The sequence below is a fragment of the Silurus meridionalis genome, chromosome 27, assembly GCF_014805685.1.
Source record: "Silurus meridionalis isolate SWU-2019-XX chromosome 27, ASM1480568v1, whole genome shotgun sequence".
NCBI classification, from domain to species: domain Eukaryota; kingdom Metazoa; phylum Chordata; class Actinopteri; order Siluriformes; family Siluridae; genus Silurus; species Silurus meridionalis.
Window position 1 is genome coordinate 17,771,968 of NC_060910.1, and position 25,259 is coordinate 17,797,226.

Below are 25,259 nucleotides of genomic sequence, written 5' to 3' on the forward strand. Positions count from 1 at the left end.
AAATGGGCGGGGTTAGGATTGGGTTATGGGCGTGGTTTTGCCTAATATGAACCTGATTAATCAGTCATCAGTTTATCAAAATGTATTTTATACTCAACCCAAAAATGTGTACAATTATTGAATAGATTTAAAGGTACACTCCTGGGATTAGGGAAGAGAAACACAAATGTGTGTGTGTGTGTGTGTGTGTTAGTTCACTAGTAGAAGATGATGATGGTGTGAGGATGGTGTACACACAAAACGCTGCAAACTTCATCTGCAGTCTCGAGAGCACGTGAGAAATCCATTAGCAGCGCGCGCGCTCAAGTTTTATATATTTTTTATACACGAGCTGCTGCTTTATTCTCTAATCTCATCCGGTTGTGGCCTTCCCGCTCACGCGCACGTGTGTGTGTGTGTGTGTGTGTGGTGGGTGGGTAAGAGACAGAGTGTGTAACAGAGTCAGACTAAGAAGTGCGTTGTGCTGTTCCACTCAGCGCGCGCGCTCCGACCTGCAGCATGCGTCTTCCTGTCCGCGCGCGTCGCACCTGAAGCTCACCTGTTGTTCCCGCTGCACAACTTTTCTTCCAACTTTTCCCTTCTTCCCGTTGTGCTTCTTTTTCTTCAATCTTTCTCTCTCCTTTTCTACCGCGACATGCACCATCACGAGTTGGGGTTGAGCGCGAGCCCGGGTCCGGTCATCCTTCAGACGGAGTCGCGCGACCGATGGGGCAAAAAAGGCGACTTTCTGCTCTCGGTGATTGGATTCGCTGTGGATTTGGGCAACGTTTGGAGATTTCCCTACATCTGCTACCAGAACGGCGGAGGTAAACAAGTGCTTTATTTGGTGCGCAGTTCATTTTGGCATCAAAATTAAACATCATTTTCCCTTCAAGGAAGAACATTTGTAAGGAATTTGGCAAATAAGTTGTGCAGCCTAATAAACTAAAATAAAAGTGTTACAACAGTAAATGATTATAAATACAGTAAATTAATAAAGAAAAGTATAAAACAATTAATGCATATTTATATTACTAAATAAAATGCATAATTACAGTCATTGTACAGAGTTCACGTGCAGAGCCAATAAAAATATAAATATGAGAAATCCGTTTATTAAAAATGCCTAAGGTACTTTTTTTCATTATGCATTAGGTGACTATGATATATAGTAATTATATAGTAATCTGCAACGAGAATAGGTTATAAAGCAAAAAATGTAATATTTTTGTATTTTTTGTATTATTTTTATTTTTTATTTTTTTGTGATCAGGGGTCGGGGTGGAAATGTACTTTTTAGTATTTGGGATCAGAATCATATTTCAGCGTCTAAGTGAATCAGATTCATGTGTTAATATAAGTTTTTTATTTTTTAACGTTTTTATATCTTGTTTTTGTTTTTCACCAAAAAACACAAAAATATTGAAGCGGCCCTGTCCATGGTGCTGAATGCAAAAGGTTTGAGGAGGGACTTAAACCTGTTTGGATCTGAATTCAATTTATATTCTATTAAAGACCAATTATTTATTGAAAAAAACATATAATCTTTAAATCATAAAATAACCTGACAAATTTCTAACTAATAAGTGATATTAATTAAGGACATTTCTTATGGAAAGGGAAATACTGTGATTTTCAGCAACTGAAAACGTTTTCTGTATATAACATTAATATAATAAAACTGTAAAACGTAAAGGACAAGCTTATATTTATATTCATGGCATTTAGCAGATGCCTTTTATCCAGAACACCTTACAATTATTTCATTTATACGACAAATATTTGTTCCTCATTTGGCCATGAGTGGGTTAATAACATTGTAGCTTATTGTAGTAAAAAATGTGGTTAAATACTGGCGTTAAAAACGTTAAATTGTTAATCCATAAAGAAAGAAAAATCAATAATTAATAAAACATGCTGGATTTATATCGAAAATCATGTTTAGCATTGGTTTACTGTTGCTTGGTAGAACATTTGAATCGGTGTGTAGACTCATGTCAAGTATAACGTTAAGTTCCAGGCTGATAAATCAGCATCTTCCTCAGCCATCATAATGACAATGTTTGCTACCTCTTAATCCTCACAAAGAGACAGCAATAATAAAGCATGTGGTCTAAGGGAGAGAGCTTAAACAAATAAATATTATGGGATGCCCATGGGATCTCCTCTGTCCAGACCACAGATTTCCATCGCAGCACCATAAAGAATGTTCAAAGCAGGACCACATAAAGCATATAAAGTGCACATGACTTCCTGAGATCATCTCCAGGGGCTACTTCTGCCAACATCTGTCTTTATTTCACGTGGCAGATTTGAAGCTTTCATTGGGAAATCCAGTCTCTGAAATACCTTCTGGAATGGACCAGAGATCAAATTTGGCAATGTTTATTGGACACTGCCTCAATTATAAAGAAAACAATTAAATCATTAGCAAAATTATAGATTATATATTCTATAGATTATAGATGTTTGTTCTGTGTAAAGCATCACAAACGCTGAAAATGTTGAGTGGTTGGAGAAGAAGCTGTGATAAACACAGGAGATTTAGAAGTGTTCTACCAAGATACAGGTCCCAGTGCTGTCAGGTGAAGACTTCTGCCTTAACCTACAAGTTATCCACAGCTGATGACTCGCTCCAGCATTTTAGTAGATCGATGCAGTAAACACTATGGTGCCTGGGAGCTTAGATTGCATAAGGGGTCTCACTTGAGGGGTCAAATCAGTGGCAGCTATTGAATTTAAACCATAAATTCCTGATGTAACCATCTGAAACATAGACCCAGGCATTGGGGACCTCAATTGCACAATGGGGCACTTGAGACTGCATTTTAAATGTCCTCAGCCACCACCTTCTACTTCCAGTCTATGCACTTTGTGGTAGTAGATGTTGCGGTATAGAGTTGAAAAGAACAGCTTTGTGTTAAGTGAGATAGTAAAACTCTAATCACTGCCAAGATATAATCATACATATACCAGGGTACATTGGAAATGGAAGATGTCTGATCAGTCCTAGATCAGTCCATGATGCTGGTGTACTCATGAAGTTTGTAAGACCTCCCTGACACCCGAAGGCGATTCTGAAATGTAATGATTTGTAAATGCTCCACCTGATAGGGTGCACTTCTTCACAGCAATTCTTTTTTGTCTTTATTTAGGAGCCTTCCTCATCCCCTATACCCTCATGGCTATATTCGGGGGTGTACCACTCTTCTACATGGAGCTGGCTCTGGGGCAGTACCACCGCACAGGCGCCATCTCCATATGGAAACACATTTGCCCCATATTCAAAGGTGACACAAAATACCTACTTTATCGCACTGCAAGGCTTCTTCCAAGGTCAAAACGTGAAGCATCTCAGTGATCACTGTAGGTGAAAGAGAACATTATTACAATATTTTAGATCTTGTAGAAGATTCCAAGCAATTTGCTTTACCAGGAGTTTCAGGAGTTTCATATCCTGGTATATTTTAAGTATATATTGATTGCTTGACAGGGGGACCATGTATCATGACTCCTGGAAGGTTGCAAATGTTACCATGAACATTAGTCATGTTCCTGGAGAACCTTGAAGATCCTGAAGGTCTACCTGTAAAGTATTAAGCTGGCACATGATCAGTCCGGTTTTTTATCAGATTTCTCTTGGTTTTCTCAGGCATCGGTTTCTCCATCTGCGTCATCGCGCTGTACGTCTCGTTCTACTACAACACCATCATCGCGTGGGCCTTGTTCTACTTCTACTCATCCTTCAGCAGCACTCTGCCCTGGACGAACTGCGACAACGCGTGGAACACGGAAAACTGCACCAACTACTTCGGCAAGGACAACGTGACGTGGACAAACTACTCGCGCTCACCGGCCGAGGAGTTTTACACGTAAGTGCATGTAAGTGGCACAGATTGAGAAGAGACATGACAGAAGGCGCTTTTTCTTTTTTTTTTACATAAACTTCACATCATGAAATCAGTGGATAGACTCGAGAGCTGGCTGAAGCTCCACAAGCCTGTTCAGTAGTAATTTAGGATGAGGATGATGATGAGAAGAAAATCGAGGAAGCAAACACAGAAAAAAAAAAGATCATGCCGCACTATTTATCCATTTATAGTTACCTCTTATAGTTACGTTGCAATACGCCGGTCAGTTCCTCTTCTCACTTACCTTATGGCAGCTATAAAAAGAGAGGGAGGTGTAACGTGGATGTGGATGTGTGTGAGCAGGAGGAACGTGTTGGAGCTCCACGAGTCCGACGGTTTGGAGAACGTGGGTGTGATCCGCTGGCAGCTGATGCTCTGCCTGTTCCTCATCTTCACCATCGTCTACTTTAGCCTGTGGAAAGGAGTCAAAACATCGGGCAAGGTGCACACACACACACACACACACACACACACATATATCAGACACACATTTACATCCAAGCCATACTATTAAAGAGTTTTAAATTACATTAACACTGATGCAAAACTTCTCTCTTTCTCTCCCTCCTTCCTTCTTTCCTTCTCTCTCTCTCCTTCAGGTGGTTTGGGTCACAGCCACTCTTCCCTACGTGGTGTTGTTCATTTTGCTAATTCGAGGTGCAACGCTACCTGGAGCCTGGAGGGGCGTCGTCTTCTACCTGCAGCCCAAATGGGAGAAACTAAAGGATACAACTGTGAGTATCTCTTTCTTTTTCTCTTCATCTCTGACACACACACACACACACACACACACACACACACACACATGCACACACACTTCACCCACTGAGGTAAAACTCCACCTGATCAAATTGGAACACTGTAAACCCACTGTTGTACTCAGGTGAAATAAAATGTTTTTTAATCGATTTGATTTAAACGTCACTCTGGATTTGTTTGTTTTCTGCTGCAGAAGATGCAGATGAGATGCAGGAATAAAGCGCGCCGCTAATCAGATGCATAATTGGTGTTCCTTTCTAAAATGGCTCTTGCACACTGTGACTCAAGTGCACACACACACATACACACACACACACACACACACACACACACACACACACACACACACACACACACACACACAAAGATCAATTATTTTTGAATGAATTTGAGTTTTTTTTGATAGAATGTAACCATAACAAGATAAATTCTGTATTCAGGTTCATTCTATTTGTTTATTAGATCGAATAGATGTATGTAAAGTTAATTGTTTCAGCACCACAACAGAAAACCAGCAAAGATCTGCAGTACCTGCAGGTGGTCTTAAGACCTCCAGGCTGCTCAACCTCAATGTTCAGCACACTGTTCTTCTCAGTGAAGGAGCTGTGAGGAGCGAGAACCGCTCCACAACGTTACTAGCTTAAAAGTTCAGGAGATCAAAGAACAAAAAAAAGCTTTTAGGTGTATAAACACTAGGATTGTGTTTGTGTGTGTGTGTGTGTGGTGCAGGTTTGGGTGGATGCCGCAGCTCAGATCTTCTTCTCTCGGCCCTGGTTTTGGAGTTCTGCTTGCTCTTTCCAGTTACAATCCGTTCAATAACAACTGCTACAGGTACGAAGAACCTCCTCTTGCTTTTTTTTTTAGACTTCTCCTGAAACGAACATGTGGCGTTAGTTGGTGTTGTATTCGCTTGTTCATTTCCTAGAAACTGTGTGTGTGTGTGTGTGTGTGTGTGTGTGTGTTTTGGCTCTGGCTTCAATTGGTGCTAAATGAGATGAAGAAGGAGGAAGTCAGAGGAGACGAGTCTCCAACAAATGAGAGCAGGACTCTTAATTACAGCTGATGAAGTTACCGGGATGTATAGAGAACATATACGGCGCTGTACAGCCGACCGTCTTTATCATCTACTGCTAGAATGTTCATGATGTCACGGTTAACATTGCACATCCGCCTATTAGATCTACACCATCGACTTCCTTTCTCTGAAGCACGTGTGCTCTGAAACCTACACCTTCTGCTGTCACTCCTGTATATACGCTAAACTTCTACATTTTTGGCTAAGCAGTGCTACGTCCCGTCCTGTCTTGCTAGCATCTTATAACAGTATTTTATATACAGGTTTTTTTTTCTCTCTTTTTCTTTTGTCAGAGACGCCATTGTGACGAGTTTGGTGAACTGCCTGACCAGCTTCATGTCTGGCTTTGTGATTTTTACCGTTCTGGGCTACATGGCTGAGCAGAGACACGTTAACGTGGAAGATGTAGCCAGAAATAAGGGTAAGAACCCAGTGTTGATTATTTGGCTGTAATTCAGGCATCATCAGAAACACATTCCAGTAACTTTTTCGTGTAGGCCCGAGTCTTCTGTTCATCACTTACCCAGAAGCCATTGCCAACATGATGGGATCCACGTTTTTCGCCATTATCTTCTTTGCGATGATGATCACACTGGGATTGGACAGCACGGTGTGTCTACATACACCTACACATTTTTGTGAATACGGATGTAATAGTATATATTTATATATATTATATGCGTGTGTCCAGTTTGGAGGTCTGGAAGCCATCATTACTGCTGTCATGGATGAGTATCCAGACTTTCTATCCCACAGGAGGGAGGTGCTTGTGTTGGGTTTGGTGGCCATCTGCTTTTTGGGTTCTCTGAGCACTCTTACTAAAGTAAGTCCCAAACGGTGCTTTTTATTAAATTAAAGATTTCACACAACCGAGGAAAACATTATAATGTGAACCGGACTAAATGAAAAACAAAAATCCACTTGCACTGAATTCCAGCTTTGACAATGTTGGTTTTTCCGGGTTACAGGGAGGTGCGTATGTAGTTAAACTACTTGAGGAGTATGGAGTCGGATCCTCCATTATAGCTATTGTGTTTTTGGAAGCCACCGCAGTCTCCTGGTTTTACGGTAAGACAACATTTAGCTGTAAAAACAGATCTCGCGACTACATAACGTTTCGTCCAACAATATTTGATGTAATATTGCTTTCTACTGTTATTTTTAACTATACCAATATTTATATCATTCTATTACCTCATTATATAATCACTGTATCACAGTGCTAGTCATAGTTTATGCAAAGAACAGGATCTTTATTGGTACCTAGAACCTCAATGTGTTTTGTTTTCCTCTCAGGGATCAACAGGTTCAGTAACGATGTCAAAGCCATGCTTGGGCACATGCCCGGACTCTTCTGGAGATTTTGTTGGGTAGCCATCAGCCCGACTTTTCTAGCGGTAAATAAAAACACATACTTTATTTAAGGATTTTTCAACTGTAGAATGAATTTAAACATTTTACTGATTTTAATTTTCCATACAGTATATTGTATTAAATTTTATTTTATATAAAATTAACTATATAACATATACCTAGAATGTGTAACAGTCCAGTACACAGAAATCCATCACTGGTCATTTGTTTTCTGATGCCTTTTAAAGTAAATAAAGAAACAGCCTGAGAACCTTCTAGAAGTCTACAGAAGGTCAAGCGTTTCCTTGCTTTATTACTTTCTCATTTAGAAATTGTAGAAGTTGTTTCCTTCCCTCCGGCTCTTAAAGACACTTTAATCGCGTTTTTCTGTCTCCGCCGCACTTTGGAAACTTCTCCACCCCAAATGTCAATCCCATTCACCTCGCTAACGCAATCGCGCGTGCAAGCGCTGACATTCACCCCCTGCACTCTCTCCTTCTTATTCCTTTATTATTAGGCCCCGAACATGATAAACTGCCATCTCCATCTCTACCTCGGGTGCATGGAGATTACCTGAAGCGTCAGACATTTGTCACTGATGTCAATGAAAAAAAATAAAACACTCTTTGGACAAAAGTATTGGCTGACTTTTTCAGCCAAATGTGGTTCTATAGCAGACTGTTACCAGTTGATGAAATTTTACCCTGAACTAGAAGACCCAAACCTGGTCCAGCATGGCAATGCCCCTGTGCACAAAGCCAGCTCACGTTGGTTACAAGTGTGTGGAAGATCTTGAGTAGCCTGCTAAAGAGCTATTGATCACCTTTGGGAGGATCTCCTCACCTCACCTACATCAGTACTGTACGCTTTTGTGAATGAATGAGCACAAATCTCCACATAAATCCAGTGGAACATCTCCCATGAAGAGTGGAGTGTTATTATAACAGGAAATGTGGATTACACGTGGAATCTAATGTTTATGGTCAGGGGTCTACACAATGTTTTTGTCCATATAGCATATGTACAGTTTACAGTTCTTGAGTAAATCTCATTCCAGGATTATTTTTTCCGTGTAGGATTGAGTTTTTATTTCATTAGAACTGGAAAAAAATATTCCCAACAAGATTCATGACTAATATAAAAGCAGGAAAAGTGTGTTCTTATTGAGCGAAAGCAGAACGGATACAATGTCAGGCATCCATTTGTAGCCGAAATGTAATATTCAGATATGATTTCTATAAAAAGAAAATAAAAGGATTTGTCTCAGTGTGTATTTGACCTTTACTGAGTGTGTTTTCTTGTTCAGTACATCATCATCAGCTCTCTGCTGAACCCGGCCCCGCTTGTGATGTTCGATTACACCTTTCCTGACTGGAGCGTCACGGTGGGTTACATAATCGGAGCCTCGTCTTTCATTTGGATCCCGGTCTACATGGTGTATAAGCTGGTGTGGACGCCCGGCTCGCTTAAGCAGGTGAGGACATGAAGGAAATAATAACAAAAGTGTGTGGACACCTGAGAATAATTCTGCTCCCTTCTGAACATCCCATTCCACATTTAGTCACCATTTCCTGTCATAATAACCTCCACTCTTCTGGGAAGATGTTGTGCATGTGGAGATTTGTGATTTAATTAATAAAATTAGGTACTGATGTAGGTGAGGAGAGGAGGCCTGGGGTGCAGTCAGTGTTTACATGTCAGTGTTTGCATTATCCTTCATGGGGTTGGAGCTCTGTAGCTGGAGATCTTCCACGCCAACCTATGTAAAGCATATCTTCATGGGGTTCGCTTTGTGCACAGGGACAGATTTGGGTCTTCTAGTTAAAAAAATAGGGACATTTGCATGTGCCTGCATCCAAAGATGTTCTTGTGTGCCTTCAAATATGTGGTGAAAGTTCAGGGAAGAACCTCGTCTGGCTGCAAAAGTCAGGTGTCCCAATACTGTAGTTTGTACAGTCGATATTCATTGGTGAGAATGAACAGTGGGGTGTGATTGGCTGGAACGTTAGGTATGTGTTCAGAGCATCGAACACGTAGGTAGTTTGGTCAGTAGTTTAATAAGAGTTGCTGCTTATAAACACCTATAACCATAGTAACACCCATTTCCAGTTCAATCCCAAGTCAAACAGCTAATGACCTTAGTGGGCTCCATGGAGGTCCATGGAAGGTTTCTCCTTTTCTCTTTTGCTGTGTCTATTAAAATGAATTCAAATAAAAGAAGCGTACAGCACTGGGTTCATCTCTGTGTAGGATTTAGAGCAGCAGAATTCTAGATCCGTGTCATCGTGCTCAGTGACCTCTGACCTCTTTCTCCTCATTGCTGTTTCTCATTTCAGCGTCTGGCTGTTTGTCTGCGACCCGAACGAACGCTGCCGGACATCCACACAGACACGCTGGGTTTGACTCCGGTACCTTAAAACACACAAAAACAAAACATACATACACACACACACACACACACACACACACACACACACACACACACGATTAAAGAAGCAATAAGTAGCACGTTTTGGTCCGTATTCCAAGTGCAATACTCGTCATGCTGCTCACATTCAGACACGACTCCTGAAAACATTACATCATCGCAGTCTTCTTTTCGACTTGACATCACTTAAATGCAAATTCCATTTGGGTTCATTTGGATTGGAATAAAATCACAGCACGACTTCTTGATTACGGTTAGATATCAACCTTTGGACTTGAGAGTGTATGTCATTATTACATTATTGTATTTTTATACGTAGAAAGGGTTACACCTTAGGTTTTCATTTGGCTTCTGTCCAATGTAAAGGGTTTCCGAGATTTGATTCTGATCGGACAGAAGGACGTCGTTTTCTATCGTTATCATTTTTTTAGTAACAGTACGATGGAAACTTCACGCAATCTGATACATGATAATGAACAGATTTGCTATTGAACAAGGAACAACACAAAGTGTGTCGTTGCTGGTTTGGTTCAGCTTTATATAAAGAGACGTAATTGAAGGAGTCTCCAGTTTTAGGGGTGTGATGTTGCATTTACCAGACATTATTTTCAAGAAGGGACAAAAGGTAATGAGGGAAAGATCCTTTACAGCTGCTATAACATATATTTTATTTTAGTTCGGGTTTTTATTACACACAGTAGAACTTCTCCTCTATTTTTGGTTCCAGACAGAAAAATACACCAGTCATTGACATTTTTTATACATGAAATAAAGAAATGCTACTTATTGCTCTTGCAGCTTTAGCATTTGAGAAGCAAGAATGAGTTTGCGACTGCAGTCGGTACGATATTGTTAAAAACGCAGACAGTGAATCCAATGAAACGTGTAAAATGCTATCTGGTTACTGGTTGATATTTCGTCATTCTTTGTTCAAGGTTTTGCCATTTTGAATATTGAATTATAAATGGGAGATTGGAAAAGATTTAAAAAGTTTACCTCACGCTGAGGGGACAAATCAGGGCCGCCGTTCCAGGTGTGCATTGTGGAGAGTTCGGGGAGCGTTCTGCTTCAATGCTGCATGAACATCTGTATCGCTATTTAACCTCTTGTATCGTTAGGTTGTGTGCCTCTGGAAAAAATCCGTATCGTTTCTCTGCGATCTTACGTTGATGTTTTTTAAAGTGACCTCGTCGACTTCCCATCAACACTCACTGTATACTTGCGTTAAATTAATTCGTTGTTCGCACAAACACACAACAAGCTTGTCACGTTGATAGTTTGTGGGCGTGTACCAGCTGTCAGGGTTGTCGCTTGTGCATGTGGCTGGTCCAGCAAACGTGGTATAGATGTGAACACTCACCAGAGGCACAAAAGCTTTACGTTTCTCCATCACGTCCTTATAGACCATTTAATTAGAGGATGTTGATGGCAAGAAGTGTTTAGTTAATAGAAACATATTGCAGGAAGTAACTTAGTATATAAGTAACTGAAGAAACGTCGGACCACATTGGATCGGTCCATAGAATCATTCAAGCCAGTCATCATTTGGATTTAGAATATAATGTAAACCATTTTGAACAAGTTCATTAGAAGTCATGACAGGATTCATTTTGGAAGTCCAAAAGGCGCGGCCAGAAATCAATGGTAAATCAATATCAAGATGATATTTCAAAGTCATAGATAAAGATTCTCCTCAATTATTATGTTGTGGGGAATTTATTCATTAAATAGTTTGTCAGGATCGTCGGTATGACAGGATCGTTCGCACAGCTACATAACAACGCCAGCAATCGGACCACATTAGAGAGATAGAAGGTTCTTTTCATCTCCTCTCAGCCCTCACATTAAACACTCTGAGCTCTTTATGGCATATCACTATGCCAGTGACTCTGGGGTGTATTTCACGATTAAAGTGTAATATTATTAAGTCATCTCTGGACTTAGGATCCTGAGCCAGCGGTTCAATCTAACTGACTTCATTGTCTCAGTCGTTTTTATTAAAATAGAACAGGTGCAATAAGTCTCGTCACCTAATAGATCTTGGGAAGATCGTGGCCTCGGGATATTAACTGGTGGAATCTCCAGTAGTGTAAGTAAAGATCCATCGGAGGTCACGAACACATGGTGATCAGCTACATACAACCCAAATCTTTTCTTCACAAGCTTTGAGAATTGCTTTCGCACTTCATTCTGAAGTAGTTATTAAAGCTGCATCTGTCATTTCTTTCCTGTTCTAAAGATCAGGCTGGACCTCTGTGATCCTCCGAAAGCTCATCTAACAAACTGGGGTCAGGATTCACTTCAGGAAATCATTGAGAAATTACCGTGAAGTCGGCGAGGACACGTTAAAATCTGGAACGCAGCGTTTATCCTATAGCCAAATTGTACATGTAATTCTCTTTGTTTTTGTTTTTTTTGTTGTTTTTTTTTCAGAAATAAATACAAAATGTGATTTCTGATTGCTGTGAGTGTTACATTGGGGTGAGAAACGCGTTCTTCGTGTTCATGTGTACGGTATTGTAAAATTGTGACGGAGAGTCTTGTTTGTGTAAATGTCTGAATTAACAATAAAGATCTACGACGAGAAAAAAAAAGATTCTCTATTCAGTCACGTTGTGAAAGTGGTATTTTTTTGTTATGTAACTCGTTGCCCGAGGAAATAAACGAGCGTTTCCCAAGGAGACCTGCTCTGTTTATGCCGCTTTTTAATTACCGCGTTGATTTGCATCGCGAAACACCGGGCGCGATCAGAGGACGCCATTGTGCCAAGCGTTTAAATGAGATGTTTTATTAAAGACCACGCTAAACCGAAATCTGTGGCTCAGAAACACAGGTATGGAGGGTCTGGGAATATGAAAGAGAAGATGCTAATTCCACATTCAAGCACTTCGCGAATGGATCAAAGGCCTCCGTGGCGTTGGTGGGTCTCAGCGCGAGGGGAAAACAAAAGAGTAAGAGAGCTCAATGCACTTCCTATTGATGAGCACAATGAATAGGTGGGTGAAGCAATGGAAATAACAAGCAACCGAGAAGATGGTCTTCAAACTTTCTGTTGCCTGGGGCCACTTTTACTGTAAAACTAATTGTTTTTTTTGTATTTTGTGAGCACAATTCAGTTATTCAGATGTATTCATTTAGTTGTGTACAATAATATTGTATTTATCTAAAAGTGTGTGGATGCCTAACGCATTTCATCTGGGAAGATGTTTCCACTAGATTCTGGAGTGCGCTTGTGGAGATTTGTGCGCTTTCAGCCAAGTTAGCAAAGTTAGATACTGCTGTAGGTGAGGTGAGGAGACCTGGAGATGGAAATTATGAGATTGCGCAGTGAACTTCTTGTTGAACCATGAAGTTGAACCATGGTCCTGACTTTGAGCACCATTTTAAGAAAAAAAAGCGGAGCAATCTGCTACACAAAGAAGCTCCGAGTGAGAGAACATGAACCCGCTCAGGTCAGCGGAGTTTCCATAAGCTTCTTTGATATCACACATTAACGTTAACCACCTTTACTATATGAAGCCAGACACGGGGTAATTTGACTACCATCCGCTTCCATTGTAGGTTAATGTCATTCCATCATGCTACATGATAGCATTTATAGAGCAACGAGAGCACTACTTGGATGGGATAAGATTTACGGTCATCAGCGCAGACAGGATATATGCTGTATGTATATATCACCTGAGGTCATTTATATTGGACTTCCTTTAGAAGGCCAATTGAATCTTTCCAGACATGTGTGTAATCGTTCTGTCGAAATACTGACATGATGGATGTAGAGGGAAATAAAAATCCCAAAGAAAGAAACATTACTCCAACCTCCACCTTGCAAAACATTTCAATCTGAATTGAGCCTCATATATTCATTATAGTTTGTTATATTTTTCCAAAGAAATGGCATTGGGAATCAACCTCATGTTACACCACATTATGCAACTGATCTTCCTTATTGTTCTCATTAGATGTTAGATAATGGAAATGTGTGTTTTACACTGATTAGGACAGATTACTGGTGTATGGAATTTTTACAAGTTAACAAATGAAAAAACAATGCAGGCCGATTGTAACAGATGCGTTGCTACTTAGAAAAATTATCTCCAAGACTTTATCACCATCACATTACGTAATGAGAACGGGTCACGGACTGGTACCAGGCTGCACAGCAAGAATAAAAATACAGAAATCTTATTAGTATTTTATTTGGATTTTATTGACCTCATAGGGAGTTTATTTTCATTTTTTATGACCGTTTCCACCTGTGGCACTTGTTTCCATCAATGGTTTTTCTATGCATCGATAAGCAAAGCTCATGCTAATCCTGTATAATGGCGAGTTACATTTTAATTATATATGTAATTAAATTAATAATTAAATATTATTAAATGAATAACAGTAATATAATAGCCATTTTATTGCGTGTGAAAAAAATCAAAATAGACTGCAACTATATTTATATGAGTATTTGTTGATTTTATTCACTGAGCTAACCAGTTAGCTTCATTACCTCAGAAAAAAGAAAAAACTAACAAAATGGCGGCTTTTCGGGGCAAAGCGAAATAAATCCAGCGGGATTTAGGACCGGGAAGCTTCTAACCCCGTCCACAATGCATACTATTGTACTAAAGAGTAGACGAGGAGAGTACGCTAGGAGCGGATGTGTACTTTTCTGGCGTACTGTTTAGTACAGTAGTGTGTATGGACCAAGCTGGAGGGACTGAACCTGTTCTGGACCACAGTGATGCTGGGACTCCGGGTTTCATCGTTTGTTTTCTTCATGTTTGTCTTCGTTGTTGAAACGACAGCAAACGAAAGGCCGTATGCGGTGCTTCAGAATCAAAATTTAGGTAAAAATATGTTTTGATAGATTATAAATATGTTTAGAAAGAAGACATGATCGGAGAAGAACAGCAGAACGTTTACCTAGTGATGATACTGCAATGGACATCATTGTTTATTCCTGCTTTGTGTCTCAGTGTTGCTCATCAGCGTGCTGGCTGTTCTCCTGGTGGCTGTGATAGTCATGGCGGTGTGTGTGTACAAGCCGCTGAGAGCTCGGTGACTGAGGTAATTCATATTATCAGTCTTCGGTCAATTGTTTCTATTATTACCCGTCCTTAAACTTATGCGCATGCGCGTTTCAGGACCGTGGCATCGTCCGCACATGGGTTTCACGGCGCTGAAGCGCGCATGCGTAATGGTCGAGTCGATGATGGCCCAGATATTACAATTTAAATATGTATTTGTAAACAAGAACAAACATATTTAAAGCACATAGTGTCATCAGTTATACTGTTTGCTATAGATAGATAGATAGATAGATAGATAGATAGATAGATAGATAGATAGATAGATAGATACTGTATTTGTATTCAAATCATCATGAGCTTTTTCACCTTGGATTGGTTCTGATTTGCAATAATTGGTTTGTCTTCATTGGTGTGGCCCCCTGATGAGCAGACGGTGGAGAATGAAGACCTGAGGAGGAGGACTGGAGGATCCGAGCGTCAGATAGACGACTTGACCCTCCTTCGGTATGTCGTTCAAAAAGGCGTCTGCGGAAAATCAGCTTTGCTTTATAATCATGGGTAATTGAGATTTATAAGGACTCTGCGTCCCTTTACTTTCCATGAAACAAAAACAGAATTTATTAATTCAGTTTATTAATTCTCTTGTGAAAAAATGCGAGTTTTCCCCCGTTATATCGCACCTGATCGAACTTTTCACATTTTTTGATGCTCCAATGAATCGCTGTTTGAGTTGAGAATCTATTTGTTTGAATCCACCGTTTCTATTTACAACCAAGTGGTTCAATGTAGCTCTAAATGGATCAAAATAACCATAAACACACTGTAATGCTAACGCATGTTTTGACGCTAACGTTATTAGCCAAGCTGGAAGGTTGATAGAAGCGTGTTGATGTGAACGTCCAATCCGATGATGAGAGACAAGGAGTTTGAGCGCAGGGAAACTCGGACGTTCGAGCTTCACAGATGGACCGCAGTAATCCGATCACTTTCTACCTGATGTCATTAGGACCGATATGGATTTCGGGCTCCTGCACACGATCCGGTTCTCTCAACAGCTGCTGGATTTTGATTTGATTTCCACCTGCACTTTTTTTATTCAATATGCGTTGTATTGTTTGATTTTATGGATTTATTTATTCGCAGTTGTTTAGTGCGAGACTTGTGCGCAAGATATTTGTCGAAATAAATCTCACGTCAAAATCTGAAGTCTTTGTTCACGTTATTTGGATCGGATTTTTGGGAGTGTTGAATGTTTGATTATTATTGATGAACCCACAGTTTTAGCAGAAAAGAATTCAGTCTCACGTCTCACTGTTTGGTGTCTCCTGCTCACGATGAAGCCCTGTCTCTTTTAGCATCCTTCACTTTTCCCAATCATGTAGCACAATCCAATCTGCATTTCTATTTCCAGCCCTGCCTCCTGCTTACACGCCGTGGAAGAAACCGCCATCCATCTCTTTCCTGCGCTCTGATTGGATTAGGACATGCGGTTTAAAACCCCGCGGTTGCACACGAGGCTATGTTTAGAAGGTCATCAGCATCCACGTTCTGCTCCATAATGAGTTATCTGGTGTTCCATAAGTGGGTCTGATGATGAACGGCAGCATCAGAAGCGCTTGTGTTTGAATTGCGCCATCTGCTGGTCACAGAAGTGAGACACTCGGAGATTTAAAAATTATATAATATATATAAATAAAATAAAATCTCCATCCTTCAAGTCATATAAAGTGCTTTTATTATTATTTTATATATGTTACCTTTAACACACTGTACATTTCTCCACACGCTCAGCTCAGAAAACAGTTAATTAGCTGCGAAAACTAGCCAGTGAGAAACCCTGATATGGTAAAAAAAAAAAAAAAAATGCATTATGTTTGGCAGTTCATTCCTTTAAAAACCCAAGAAACCACCAGAAATAAAAAATGTGACGTTCCTGAACACTGCCTGTATAACTGGAGACAATCACAGTTGCTTTGTATGGTTTTGGAATAATAAAAAAAAATCTATTTAGAATTCTTCTCCCATATAAAATGTGTGTGTGTGTGTGTGTGTGTGTGTGTGTGTGTGTGTAAGCTAATCTTAATGGTTTGCTACAATGCACTCCGTCTGCGTTCTCAGCTTTACACCTTTCATGCAAAAATCGAGGGCGTTACAAAACCCTGCGTCCTGCACATGACCTCGGATTGGTCTGGTGTGAAAAAAGTCGATACGGATCCCGAAAAACTCATTAATTTGTAATCACAAGTAGGAGACATTTTCATCCAGCAGTCGTCCTGCGAGTTCATTTCATTATATGTTGACTGGCGAGTTTCTCTTTTGTTTTTAAAAATGGTGGTGGAACTGCTTCTGTAGCATCCCGTGAACGACAGACAGGAGATTTGAGTTGACTTTCCTGTTTTTAAGTAGCTCTCAAACTCACGCCCCCTGCTGGTGCACAGCATGTGGGCGCAAGGGGGAAAAAAGTTGGACTTATCCTCAATCTCACAGTGATAGATCTCCACACAGGAAGCGAAGGAGTCTCGGAAGGGATCACCTACAAACCTTTCACTCGCAGAGGCACGGTGGTGGCGTTCGGTATTGCTGTACGAGTTGAAGCGTTTGAGTTCTAACCCAGGCTAACGATGCTAACACTGGAGAGCGGATATCTCGGAGCACAGTAGCCTGAACAATCCGCAGATAAAATTTCTAGATGAACACATGCGGTTAAAAAAGGATTCATGGATTAATTTGACTGCATCAGCGGTCATCAGCTCACGCTTTGTTATAGCTAATCAAAGGTCGTTTATTTGGGGAGCCTCCGGAACCTTCTGTCATCTCGAAACTCCTCTGTCATCAATGAAGGAAACCAGAAGAACCCTGAGATTATGTGAAAACACAGCTTGCTTTAAAGCAGGGGTCTCCAATCTTTTCCAGAAAGGGCCAGTGTGGGTGCAGGTTTTTATTTTAACCAAGCAAGTCCACACCACATTCTACCTGTTCAAATCTAATGATCTTCATTTTCAATGACTATCAGGTGTGACCATTGATTGGTTGGAATGAAAACCTGCACCCACACTGGCCCTTTCTGAAAAAGATTGGAGACCCCTACTTTAAAGGTTCTCACACACACACACACACACACACACACACACACACACACACACACACACACACACACCTTTTGGCCTTTTTTACACAGTCTGAGTGAAGCAGCTCAGAGATTTCCTCCGTCACAGCAGCAGCATCGTCTCAGAAACAAAACAGGAAGTGTTTAAAAAAAAATGGGTGTGTGCTTTGTGAGTGAAAGTGTGTGTGTGTGTGTGTGTGTGTGTGTGTGTGTGTGTGTGTGTGTGTGTGGATTAAAGGTCAGGCTTTGGGCGACGATTCTTTTCTTAGCAAACGGCTCGCTCGTCAGAATAGCAGAAGGATCCGCGTTATAATCCACGGCAGAGCAGGAAGTGGACGAGCTCCGTTGGCTCCGCGACCAGGAAACGGCATTTTCCCTTTTGTCCTTCCTCCGTCTCCCTTCTCGTCCGGGTCATTTTTCCATGAGCGAGAGCTGCAGGATCCTCTCCAGCTCCTCCTCCTCTTCTTTCCGCCTCCTCTCCTCTTCCTCCTGCTCGCGGGCCGACAGCTCCATGGCCAATCGGAGGTCGGAGTCCGGGCTGGAGGCGGACTCCGTGCTGGTGGGCGTGGTCTCGCTTAAATCCACCAGCACGCCTTCAGAGACGTTCCTGAGGTCCAGAGGTGTAGAAGCAGATCAGAGAATGATATCAAACGGTTTAAAACTTTTTTTTTTAATAAAAGTCTGGACTCACCCGTCACTCAGACTTTCTACCAAACTGTGTGCTGAAACTCCATTAGAGTCGCTCCAAGGGTTCTAGAAATCAAAGAGGAGACACATCAGCATCTCACACACACACACATATATGCGCACACACACACACACACACACACACACACACACACCTGCGCGCTGTAGCTGCTGGACTCGAGCAGGCTCCGGTGGATGGCGTACTGCAGCAGCTCCTCGTCGTGGTTGGAGGGCCGGGGGATGTGTGTGTGTCTGCTGCCTCCACGCTGGTGATAGTGAGCAGGAACCGTAAAAACAGAGGGGGACACTTGGAATGGAGTGACACCTGCACGGAGACAGAGAGATTTGATTCCCCCCATCCTGGGTCGGTTTGCCCCGGCGCACGCTCGAGTTCAGGTCCACGATCGTCTCAGACTCCCGAGTGCTGATCGTTCGAACATTAGCATGGACTCGCGCTCTGTATCAGTGATGTATGAAACTCTTTGTGGATGCGGATTCGTGATACCTGACGCTTCGCTGCTCTCGCTGTCTTTGTCCTCCTCCGTCGGCGAAGGGGTCGAGGACGACTGGCTCCCGTCTGCAGGCTCCTCCGTGCCGCACTTGTTTACGCTTCCGAACGTGATGCGGGCGTTCAGCACGTGGAACAGCGGGATCTCTGCCGAGGGACGAGAAAGAATATCAAATTCACAGAACAGATTGAGTATTTACACCCCACCTGAACGTTTTCACAGAGGTGACTCTTAACATAATGCTACCGCCACCGCGCTTCACACTCAGGATGGTGAGACAACCTCTGATAGTTCAGGGGGTGTGAATGCTTATGCGCCATATCATGAATGTGACCGCGTTACCGATCTTGACGGGGAAGCCTGGGGGGAAGCGGAGCTGGATGAAGTCTCCGAGACGGGCGAAGTGAGTGCTGGTGCGAGCCATCAGGTCGATGATGGGGGTGACCTGCTCCACCAGAGAGAGGGGGTGCTCCTCGCTCATCCACAACGTCCCCTTAAACCTGAGGAGCATCAAAACCAGGTCAAGACGCTAGAGCTTCGTTACAAAGCAAACCAGGAAATGACAATGCAAATAAACAGGGTTTTATTTGTATCAGTTGTTTATTGACCTTTGGGTTCTGATGGTGAGCTCGATGGGTCGGCCGATGTCTCGGTCCTTCAGGTCAAAGTCCGGGTCAAAATATTCCTCTGGAGTGATGGCTGTCGGGTTCGTCGCCGTCGCGTACTCCAGCGTTAAATCCTTAAAGAACAATTCTTAGCAATAAAACTTACATTTGTTTTTGTTTATTATTAATAATAACAATCATATTATTAACAAATGCAGCTGCACATCATATGGTTACATTCCTCACGTACCCCCTGAGCGCTGATCTGCTGCTCGACCGTCCCGAGAAAAGACTCCAGAATGTTCCTCTCACCTGCAACACACACACACACACACACACACACACACACACACACACACACACACACACACACACACACACACACACACACACACACACACACACACTGAAACTCAACCACTGGAATGGATGATCACGTATTTATCCTGTTGTTCTTCCACATCTGTAGTACGCGTGTGATCTCAGCCGTTACTTTTGATTCGGGTTTTCTCTTCGTCGGTGAGGTGCTCCGTCCTCGTGCGAATCACCACGTTCACGTTGTTGACGGAGAACACCTGCAACACCACCATCATCCCCGTGAGACAAAAGCCTGACACTCTTATTACTGTACTATCATGATATAATACTGGGCAGCACGTGGTAATGCAGATATCTGCATTCTGATTGGTCAGAATTGACTCTGACCTCAGAGCTCCGTCTTACGGGAAGTTTATGAGGAAAAGGCGCACCTTCGCTTCAAACCCGTTTACTACTTCTGTTCTGTCTGATCTCCAGCCCCAGATCCCCGATTTACACCTGCACACACACACACACACACACACACACACACACACACACACACACACACACACAGTCAGTTTTCAGTGTGCTGATTTTCATTCGTTATAAAACTCGCTGATTGATCATTTCTCAGATCCCCATGTGAGGGACTGGACGTCGTTCGGCTCCACGGTGACCCACCTCTCGAACGAGATGTCCTTGGTGTCGAGGAAGGTGTTGACGATGGGCGTGGTCAGACGCTTGGCCACTTCCTGTTGTTCGGGCTGCATGGAGTCGAGCGTGACCTCGTCCAGCTCGCGCGTGATGTCGAAGCGCTCCGTGTCCACCACCTCGTCGTCGTGGTTCACCTCCATCAGCTCGGCGCAGTTCTCTGTCCACCCACACACACACATGCACACACACACACACACCAAAATATATAACACACCTCCAGAATTCAGTTCTTTAATTAAATTAATATTGATTGAATCCTTGTGTGTGTGTGTGTGTGTGTGTGTGTGTGTGTGTATATATACCGTCTCCTTTGAAGATGTAGCTCCGCCTCCCCCTGATCCACGTCATGTTCTCGAAGCCGAGCAGCGTGGCGTCCACTCGCAGACTCGTACCGCTCTTCCAGATACGGCACACGTCACTCGGACACACACGTGACACCAGCGGTACTGAGACGTAAACATGACACACACACACACACACACACACACACACACACACACTTTTAGCACTTGTCATGTCACAGAAAAATCCTGAAAACCTGAACAGCTTCGCCTCTGACTGCTCCACGTCACTGACACTGGAGACCAGGTTCTTGTGAATGGGCCGTTACTATAGCAACGATAAGCTGTGCTCCTGTTAGAGCTGCTGCTCCATAACATTAACCTACGCCTTCTGACTTTCTGACCAATCAGAACACAGAACTCATGGCCACGCCTAGCTAATGTGTGCAAGAGTGAAATAATAATAATAATAAAGAAGATGAAGATGAAGAAGATGAAGATGATGATGATGATGAGAGGTGTACAGGACGTGGGAGCTGCACTTACTCCAGCTGGTGAACTCCCATTTCATCTCCATGTAGAAATCTGGAGACTGCAGGATGAGAGAGAAACATCACATCAGTGTGCACGTGCACACACACACACACACACACACACACACACACAAAACAAAACATCATAGTTCTGTGGTGTGTGTAGAAATATCACTCTATCAGGAGAAGATAAGGGAGTGTGTGTGTGCGCGTCACCTCTCGGATCTTGCACAGTAACGCGGGGACTCCTGCGAGGGCTGTGGAGGCTTTGAGGTAATCACGCCTCTGCAGAACCAGCTGCACCATCTCCGGATCTCCTGTACTGACCGCTTCCTGGAGCACTACACATACACAAGTTATACACAACAGATAACATTAACCTGGTTTGTGATGTTTGGGGTTCAGTTAACAGAGAGACAAGCAGTCATTTAAAATACACACACACACAATCATTCACTCTGTAATTGTGCATGTTAACAGCATATAAGGTTTCAAAGTTATGATAATTACACACTTGAGTGTCCCTCACACCCGCATCATGACATCACTCACGCCTTCTCATTTCTCGAAACAAACACACACACCCACACACACACCCACACACATTCACTGTTCATCTTATTTCCTTTTCAGCTGCTGTGTCTTATCTGCTATTGAAACTCTTAAAGCATGAGAAGTCATGCATGTCAACCAGAGCGCACACACACACACACACACACACACACACACACACACACCTATGAGAGAATGTGAGTGTGCGTGCGAATGTGATTGAAAATGTGTGTGTGTGTGTGTGTGTGTGTGTGCTGGACTGACCGGTCCAGTTCTTGGCGTTTTCCTTGGTGACCTGGGCTCCGTGTCTCAGCAGAACTCGGACCGACTCCAGATGACCCAGAGACACGGCTAGATGCAGCGGGGTTCGTCCTCTCGGGTCCACCTCCTCCACATTGTGCTGCACACATCATCAACATCACCACCATCGTCCTTAACATCAACACCATCAACATCACAATCAACACTACCATCATCCCCATTATCATCACCACCATCCTCAACAGCACGACCATCATCACCATCATTACCACTATTATCAGTATGATCACCATCCTTATCACCATCACTATCAACATCACCAACATCAACATAACCACCATCAACAAGATCACCACCATCATCACCATAACCACCATCAACATAACCACCAGCATCATGATTATCAATATCACCACCATAACCACCATCATCAAAACGATCACCACCATTATCATCACCACCATCCTCAACACCACGACCATCATCACCATCATCAGTATAATCACCATCCTCAACACCACGACCATCATCACCATCATCGGTATAATCACCATCCTCACCACCATCACTATCAACATCACCAACATCATCACCATCAACAAGATCACCACAATCATCACCATAACCACCATCAACATGATCACCATCATCACCAACATCAACATAACCACCAGCATCATGATTATCAACATCACCATAACCACCATCATCACCATAACCACCATCATCAAAACGATCACCGCCATAATCACCACCACCATCCTCAACACCACGACCATCATCCTTTACATCACCATCATTACCACTATTATCAGTATGATCACCATCTTCACCACCATCACGATCAACATCACCATCAACATACCCACCAGCATCATGATCATCAACATCATCACCACGATCACCACCTCCATTATCAACATGATCTCCACCATCACTTCCATCATCATAATCACCACCACCATCATGATCACCATAACTATCATCATCATAATCACCACCATCATCATCTCCTCCATGATCACATCATTATCATCATCAGATTACATTTAATCACACACGTGTCAGACTCCCTCTCTCATATAACACAAACAAACCCTGATCTAATTACAGCTCATTACTCAGGAGTGTGTGTGTGTGTGTGTGTGTGTGTGTGTGTGTGGAGAGATAGATTGTGTGTGGTTCTGTACACGCTGCTAGAACACCACAGCCTCACTGTAATTGTGCTGATTACCGGCAGTACTGTTTAAGTCCCAAACCGCCTCTGCTCCTTGTACATGTGCACTACATAGGGTACAACAAAACTAGTGTTCAACACACTATCTAGTGAACTAAAGCGCTGATTGGGACACAGCCCGTGATTTTACAGCTACAAAACAGCTAATCAGTTCAAGCTGGGATTTATATTCATTTTATTCGGATTTTCACAGCACAAAAACTGAAGAATAACAAAATAACAAGCAAAACGCAATTATTTTGTACGATTGTTGAATAACTCAAACCCTCGAATGAGCTTGTATTGTATTCAGTTAGCTAGCATGCTACCACACCTAGCTGTCCTCGACTAACCGTGACTTTTAACTCATTATTCCACGCTATAATTATAAATACATTTATAAAATCATTATATATTTATACCGCGTAGATTTGATTTTCCAGCTGCCTGTAGTTGTTCTGCCAAACCAGCCAGTGCAGAGGAAACTTCTCCCTGTAGTCCATTTCACTGCTTTAGAAAAGATTTCAAAACACCACAACGAAGAAGAAGAAGAAACTACCGCCGTGACCGAATATCCCCCATTTATTTAATTATAAAGTAAAAGAACTAAATGAACTCATTTCTGATGAGTTTGGTGTCACAGAGCAGAGACTTTCCCAAACTAAACTTTTCCACAAAACAAGGAAGTAATCGGTTTAAACCATTAACACAAAACATACGGGGGGGTGCGGGTTGAAAGAAGCATAATAAAAGATTTACAAATATTTTTTCAATTGATTAAAAAAATATATATGTAAGATTAAAAGTATTCTTTTGTATTTAGTACTTCTTTGATTATTGTTTTTTCCTCAATCGTTTTATTAGAAGTCCTAAACAGTAAAATTGCGTACCATCATAATGGTCACTTCCAAACTCTGGACCGGTTCATGTTAAAAAAAAGAAAAAGGGGGTCGGGTTGTACCATGATGGATATCATTTTGTTGCCGCCCAAAATATTATAGAATATAAATATAATATAATATTTGATAGATTGTATTATATTATATAATTATATTATAGAATACGCCACTATAATATATAATATTAATATTACTATTATACATGGATAGTATAGTAACAGATCCTTTTTTTTAAGAATTGTCTGCAAATTCTTTACCCAAAATGAAATTTCAGTGTTAAATCTTATATTAATAAATAAATGTTAATAAGTGATTTGTAATAAAACTTCATTCACTAAAGTAGTTATTGACCGTGTAATAAATAGAATACACGACCCTTAGACGTGTCCCCTGTATAGCCTAGGGTATAATACTATATAAAATATATATTATTGGCTAATTGTATATTTGAATGGTTATTAAAGATACTCAATAGCCTATAAACACGTGGAGAAACGTGTTCACGTGTAAATGGAGTGTTAAAGCTTGAAATTCGCTGTTATTGAAAACGAGGCAGTGGAATTGATTAATGAGTCGGTTTAGGGATTCGATTCTTATGAAGTAACTCGACTCCGTGTGTAAAAAGTGTGGTTTTGGGAAATTGAAAATAAAAGATTTCCTCAAACATCTTCAATCAATGTTAAAGAAAGTGAAAAACAACACGTCATAATTTGCCTGTTTTAGATAGAGTAACAGGTATTTTTTGAGGGGGAGTCGAAAGAGTCAGACAAATTATCTGACTCACTAAAGAATGACAGATATACTGGGTAATATACTATACACTCATTATCCAGTTTGCTTGGTAACATCTGATTCATACCTGCACCTATTGGTCTCTGTCTCACAAACACACACACACACACACACACACACACACACACACACACACAGAGTTACTGACTGTAGGCAGCACAATGATGATTCGTAATAATGACATGCAGTTTACTGGCATTAATCTGTGCCCAAATCTGTCTGATAAAAAGTCTGATCTTATCAGGGTGTTCAGGTTTCCTTCACGCTTTGAC

General features: G+C 41.7%; 2 protein-coding genes and 2 long non-coding RNA genes across 4 annotated transcripts; 2 read left to right on the plus strand and 2 right to left on the minus strand.

The window, feature by feature from the left end:
• Nucleotides 1-224: 224 nt before the first annotated feature.
• Nucleotides 225-12,112, plus strand: LOC124380939 (sodium-dependent serotonin transporter-like). Its single transcript, XM_046842274.1, is given in 15 exon segments — nt 225-806; nt 3,135-3,269; nt 3,632-3,851; nt 4,194-4,332; nt 4,490-4,624; nt 5,379-5,410; nt 5,412-5,480; nt 6,018-6,145; nt 6,222-6,334; nt 6,416-6,547; nt 6,693-6,792; nt 7,021-7,121; nt 8,384-8,551; nt 9,414-9,485; nt 11,745-12,112. Coding segments are annotated over 15 exon segments (1,806 nt in total). The 5' UTR covers nt 225-634; the 3' UTR covers nt 11,835-12,112.
• LOC124380997 lies at nt 9,116-14,561 on the minus strand. The gene is made up of 2 exons (XR_006924758.1): nt 14,426-14,561; nt 9,116-9,489 (listed from the first exon to the last, which is right to left on the minus strand). It is a non-coding gene; the product is annotated as an uncharacterized LOC124380997 (long non-coding RNA).
• On the plus strand, nt 14,049-16,487 carry LOC124380995. Its single transcript, XR_006924755.1, has 4 exons — nt 14,049-14,349; nt 14,479-14,569; nt 14,963-15,036; nt 15,944-16,487. It is a non-coding gene; the product is annotated as an uncharacterized LOC124380995 (long non-coding RNA).
• ankrd13a (ankyrin repeat domain 13A) lies at nt 16,245-23,991 on the minus strand. The gene is made up of 15 exons (XM_046842275.1): nt 23,719-23,991; nt 22,084-22,219; nt 21,484-21,608; nt 21,281-21,326; nt 20,756-20,899; nt 20,421-20,610; nt 20,189-20,255; nt 19,933-20,014; nt 19,690-19,751; nt 19,443-19,573; nt 19,177-19,334; nt 18,831-18,980; nt 18,481-18,650; nt 18,330-18,391; nt 16,245-18,245 (listed from the first exon to the last, which is right to left on the minus strand). The coding sequence occupies exons 1-15, from the start codon at nt 23,797-23,799 to the stop codon at nt 18,050-18,052; spliced, it is 1,800 nt and encodes a 599-aa protein (XP_046698231.1). The 5' UTR covers nt 23,800-23,991; the 3' UTR covers nt 16,245-18,049.
• Between the last annotated feature and the right edge of the window lie 1,268 nt (nt 23,992-25,259).